Source organism: Chlamydomonas reinhardtii, chromosome 4 (assembly GCF_000002595.2).
Source record: "Chlamydomonas reinhardtii strain CC-503 cw92 mt+ chromosome 4, whole genome shotgun sequence".
Taxonomy (NCBI): Eukaryota; Viridiplantae; Chlorophyta; class Chlorophyceae; order Chlamydomonadales; family Chlamydomonadaceae; genus Chlamydomonas; species Chlamydomonas reinhardtii.
In genome coordinates, this window is record NC_057007.1 from 1,596,423 (window position 1) to 1,600,904 (window position 4,482).

The following is a 4,482-nucleotide window of genomic DNA, read 5'->3' on the forward strand; positions in this document are numbered from 1 at the left end:
CAGGGGGAGGAGCGGGAGGAGGGAGAGGAGGGCACGAGGGGAGGAGGGTTCAATTATCCTAACACACATCCCCATCGATGCTTCTGGCCCTCCCCCTTCAAACCCGCTTGCCATGTTTTGTTGTCCACGCACGCACGCACGCAGCCCCAGGCATTGAAGCCCCAGCCACTGAAGCACCTTGGCCCCAGCCAATGAAGCACTCGCGAAACACGTGTGGACAGGTCTTTGCCCCCCCTCCAGCCGGTGCCACGCCCGTCTGCCCGCTCCCTCCCCCACCCCTCACCCATCCCTCCTCGCCCTTTTGCAATGGGTTCGGTTTCAGTTTGGGCTAGTATCTACAACCCCACCCCTCCCCCCACTCACCCCCACCTCCCCCGCCCCTCACGCCCATTGCCCCGCCCCCAACTCTCTGACCAAACCTTTGCACCCCCCCCCAAAACAAACGCCCCACCTGCAGCCCCAGCCACTTGAGCAGCACCAGCGGCTCGTCCTTGAACTTGTCGTAGAAGGCCGCCAGCGCCGTCTCGCGCTCCGGACCCGACAGCTCCACCTGGGTAGGGTTTGAGTTGGGTTTTGAGGGGGTTACTTTCATGATTTTGAGGGAGGGTTACATTCATGATTAATTAAGAAGGGGGGGTGAGAGTCAGGGGAAGAGGGAAGGAGCAAGGAGGAGATTCAAGGGGTTGGTTGGGGGGTTGGGGCGGGGAGGAGGGCGAGGGAGGAGGGAGAGGGGGGATGGGGAGGAGGTGGAGGACCGTTGGCAGGATGCGAGAGGACTCACGCAGCATGCCACGTGACATGACCTATAACCCCAGGCATCACGCCCTCCCTTCCCCTCCCTTCCCCTCCCTTCCCCTCCCTTCCCCACCCTTCCCCACCCTTCCCCTCCCCTCCCCTCCCTTCCCTTCCCCCTTCTCCTCACCAGGCTGCCAAGGGCCGAGATCTCATCCGTCATGTTGCTCGCCTCCCTGTGGGGTGGAGGGTGCCGTGGGGTTGGGGTTGGGGTAAAGTACAATGGGTTACACACACACATACAAACACACACACGCACACACACACACACGCACATTGCTTCCCCCCCCCAAAATCCTACCCATTCCCCCCGCTCCCCTCACTTGAAGCGGCGCAGCAGCATTGCGGTGATGGTCGGGTCCTCCAGGGTGGACAGCAGCGCCAGCGCCCGGTTCTTGAGCGCGCGGCGGGCGCAGGCGGCGGCGGTGAAGGCGTAGGGCGTGCCGGCGGGGTCGTCATTGGCCTGAGCAGGGGGCGGGGCGGGAGAGAGGCGGGGCACGCATGCCATATCAATGTGTGTCCTCCCTTTCCTCCCCATTTCCTCCTGGTTTTTCTTGAAGTTAGGAGAGGATAAGTCGCCCTTGCCTGCACCGTCCTTCATAATCGTGTCGCGCACCCTGACCGCCGTCTGCAGCTCTACGCGCGAGCAAAACCAAAAAGTCCCAGCACCACCAGAAAGCCCAGAGGTGGGCACGCGTTTCCATAAATGTGCGTCCTCCCTCTCCTCCACCCTTCCTCCCGGTTCACTTGAACTTGCAGTTGGAACTCTTAACCCCCTCATACGGTACTCCCCGCCGCCTTCCTTGTTCCCACCTTGACCGCTGCCTCTAGTGTGTCCTGCCTTTCCTAACCCCTTCCTCCCAAATTTCCTTGAAATTACTAAGTTAATGCCTGCCCCGCCCATTCCTAATCGTGTCGCGCACCTTTACCGCCGCCTCCAGCTCCGGCCGCAGCGCCGCCGCCAGCTGCCGTACGACGTACATGCGCACGGCGTACAGCAGGGTGGGGTCGGCGCCGCCGCTGATGGCGTCCAGCAGCTCGTTACCTGAGAGAGCAGGTCCCGAGCTTGGGGGGCGGGCGGTTCGGGGCGGGGGGTTGCGGGGAGGAAGCGTGAGGGAGGAGTTTACGGGAGGTGCGTAAGGGAGGAGTACCGTTTAAGGGTGGGGTTACGCTGGCGAGTTGCGGTTGGGTGGATGGGCCATGGTTTTGCAGCATAATCGATTCAGAGCTTCTAGCCACGAGAGGCACCGCCGCATTGCACCACCCGCGGCCCTGTGCTTTCATGAGATTGTCATTCACAGAATGCGACCCGTCTACTCCTCCCTCCCGTCCTCCCTCCCCCAATGCGACCCGTCCTCCCTCCCTCCCCCACTGCGACCCGTCCTCCCTCCCCCCTCCCGTCCTCCCTCCCCCAGCCCTACCCCTCATCTCCTCCCACCCGCAGCCCTACAACCCTCATCTCCTCCCGCCCAGCCCGAAAACTCTGTTCAGAACCCTTCAAACCCTCCCCCTCTTCCAGCCCCCCCGCGCTGCATGACTCACTGGTGGGCAGTGAGATGGCCATCGCCTTGAAGCTGCCATCCAGGTCCTGTGTGTGTGAGAGGGGGCGTGCGTGTATGTGCATGTGTGGTGCGTGTGTGTGTGTGATGTGCGCGCGTGTGTGTGTGATGTGCGTGTGTGTGTGTGTGTGTGTGTGTGTGTGTGTGTGTGTGCGTGTGTGTTAAAGAACACAAGGATAACATATTGGTTGTGTGTGTGCCAGTGTGTTTGCTAAGTGTTAAGAGAGCAAGTACGAAGGAAACACGCAGGAATGTGTTTGTATACATGTGTCAGTGTGTGTGTGTGTGTGTGTGTCCTCTGAACATGCCCACCTCGTCTGTGAGCAAGGCCTTGAACGCCGCCACCAGGGCCTCCGGCACACCGCCCGCCGCACCGCAGCGCTCAGCCACAGCCTGTCAGCCGAGCGCGTGTGCGACAGGACACAGAGAGTGTGTGCGTGTGTGTGCAGCGTTGTGTGTGTGCGGTGAAAACACACATGCACACAAGCCGCAGCGGCAGCCGAAGCGGGGGGCGGAGGTTAAGTGCCGGCAGCAACAGAACACAGGGTGCGACATGGGTGGAGGTTGGCTCGGGTGCAATGCCCGCGTTTCTGTTTCCCTCGTTTTCCGCTTCGCGGCCACCCACCACACCCCGCCTGCCCTTGGGAGGCACGGCATCTTTTGCACCTTCCACCGAACACTCACCCTCCACCCTCCACCACCCACCACCCACCCCGCACCCATCCACCGACCACCCAGTCACCGTGGCACACCAAAACACACACCACACACCACACGCACCTTGTCGCCGTGTGCCGCGCCGCCCGCCGCCGCCGCCGAGTAGAGCTGCAGCAGCAGCTTGCGCGACAGGCGCTGGCCCGCCTCCCACCTGTTACATACACATAAACAGGCACACACGTACAACATACACATACACACACGGGAGGGTTGGAGGGGTTTGCAGACCCTGGTTGCGGAGTGGAAGTCACAGACATAGGGCAGCACGGGGTACCCAAGTGGGTAATGCTCCTCCATCACCTTCCCCTCCCCCTTCGCCTCTCCCTCCCCTCTGCCGCCTCTGCCTGTGCTCCGCTAATAAGGCCTGCTTTGGTTTAGTTTGGGCTGGTGTTTGGGCTGGTGTTTGGGCTGGTGTTTGGGCTGGCGACGTGAGCGTCGGAGGGGTTTGCAGACCTGGGTATCGGAATTCCTAACCTTGCAGCCCCTGCTCCCCCTCCCTCCTCCCTCCCGCCCTACCCCCCTCCTCATCTCCCTCCCTTCCTCCCTCCGGCTCACCGGTTGAAGGGGTCGGAGTCGTGGGCAAGCAGGAAGTAGAGGTGCTCGTCGCTCTGGCCCGACACCTCCATCTGTGACGTGGAGGTGGTGGTGGTGGTGCCAGATACATAAGTGTGTGCGTGTGTTTGTGCGTACTGGAAAGGGAAACAGCGTGTGCATGTGTGAGGGGTAGCCGACATTCATGATTCAGTATACGGTATACGGTTGTATCCGTCAGTCCTAATGTTTCCAACCGCCCACCTTGACGGGCGCCGAGAAGCCGCGCAGCAGGGAGGGCACGGGCTCAGAGGGCACCTCCACAAAGGTGAACACAGCCTCAGCCGTGTCGAAGCGGAGCACGCCTGCGATGGTTTGATATTGAGCGTGAGATAAGAGAGCACAAGGAAAACAATACGCGCAGAACAGCGTTTGCGATGTTAGTTTAACAATGAGAGAGAGTGTGTGTGGCTCCAGGACAGCAAGGAAACAGCACATGGAAATATATGTGCGTTTGCGTGTCGACGTGCAGACGTGTTGTGTCCTCCCCACACTGCCACCCTCCCACCCTCCCACGCTCCCACCCTCCCTCACCGGTTTGGCTTGTTTTGCTTTCGTTTGGGCTGGTATCTACAGCCCTCACAAGCCCCCCCCCACACACACACACGCTCCCACTCTGCCTCACCGGTTGTGCCCAGGTCAGCGACGGAGCCGTCCGCGTGGCGCAGCTTGAGCGGCATGTCCTCGCCTGAGGTGGGGTTACATTCATGATTAGCTAAGGCAATCGTAGACGGTTCGCACGGGGTGGTGGTCAACACCAGCCCAAGGTTAGCAGGTTCAAAAGCATACGCATCGCGTAGTAATACAACCGCTCTCAACACAA

At 61.0% G+C, this 4,482-nt stretch overlaps 1 protein-coding gene across 1 annotated transcript in view; it reads right to left on the reverse strand.

The window, feature by feature from the left end:
* CHLRE_04g213250v5 (uncharacterized protein) overlaps positions 1–4,438 on the reverse strand; it is a 6,006-nt gene extending 1,568 nt beyond the window's left edge. The window contains exons 1-10 of the mRNA XM_043061629.1: positions 4,285–4,438; positions 3,864–3,964; positions 3,624–3,694; positions 3,132–3,219; positions 2,664–2,744; positions 2,335–2,380; positions 1,716–1,837; positions 1,116–1,255; positions 923–968; positions 452–550 (exon numbers count right to left, since the gene is read on the reverse strand). Coding sequence (XP_042925145.1) covers positions 452–550; positions 923–968; positions 1,116–1,255; positions 1,716–1,837; positions 2,335–2,380; positions 2,664–2,744; positions 3,132–3,219; positions 3,624–3,694; positions 3,864–3,964; positions 4,285–4,339 — 849 coding nt within the window. The 5' untranslated portion in view covers positions 4,340–4,438. The remainder of the gene's footprint in view (positions 1–451; positions 551–922; positions 969–1,115; positions 1,256–1,715; positions 1,838–2,334; positions 2,381–2,663; positions 2,745–3,131; positions 3,220–3,623; positions 3,695–3,863; positions 3,965–4,284) is intronic.
* Positions 4,439–4,482: the final 44 nt, after the last annotated feature.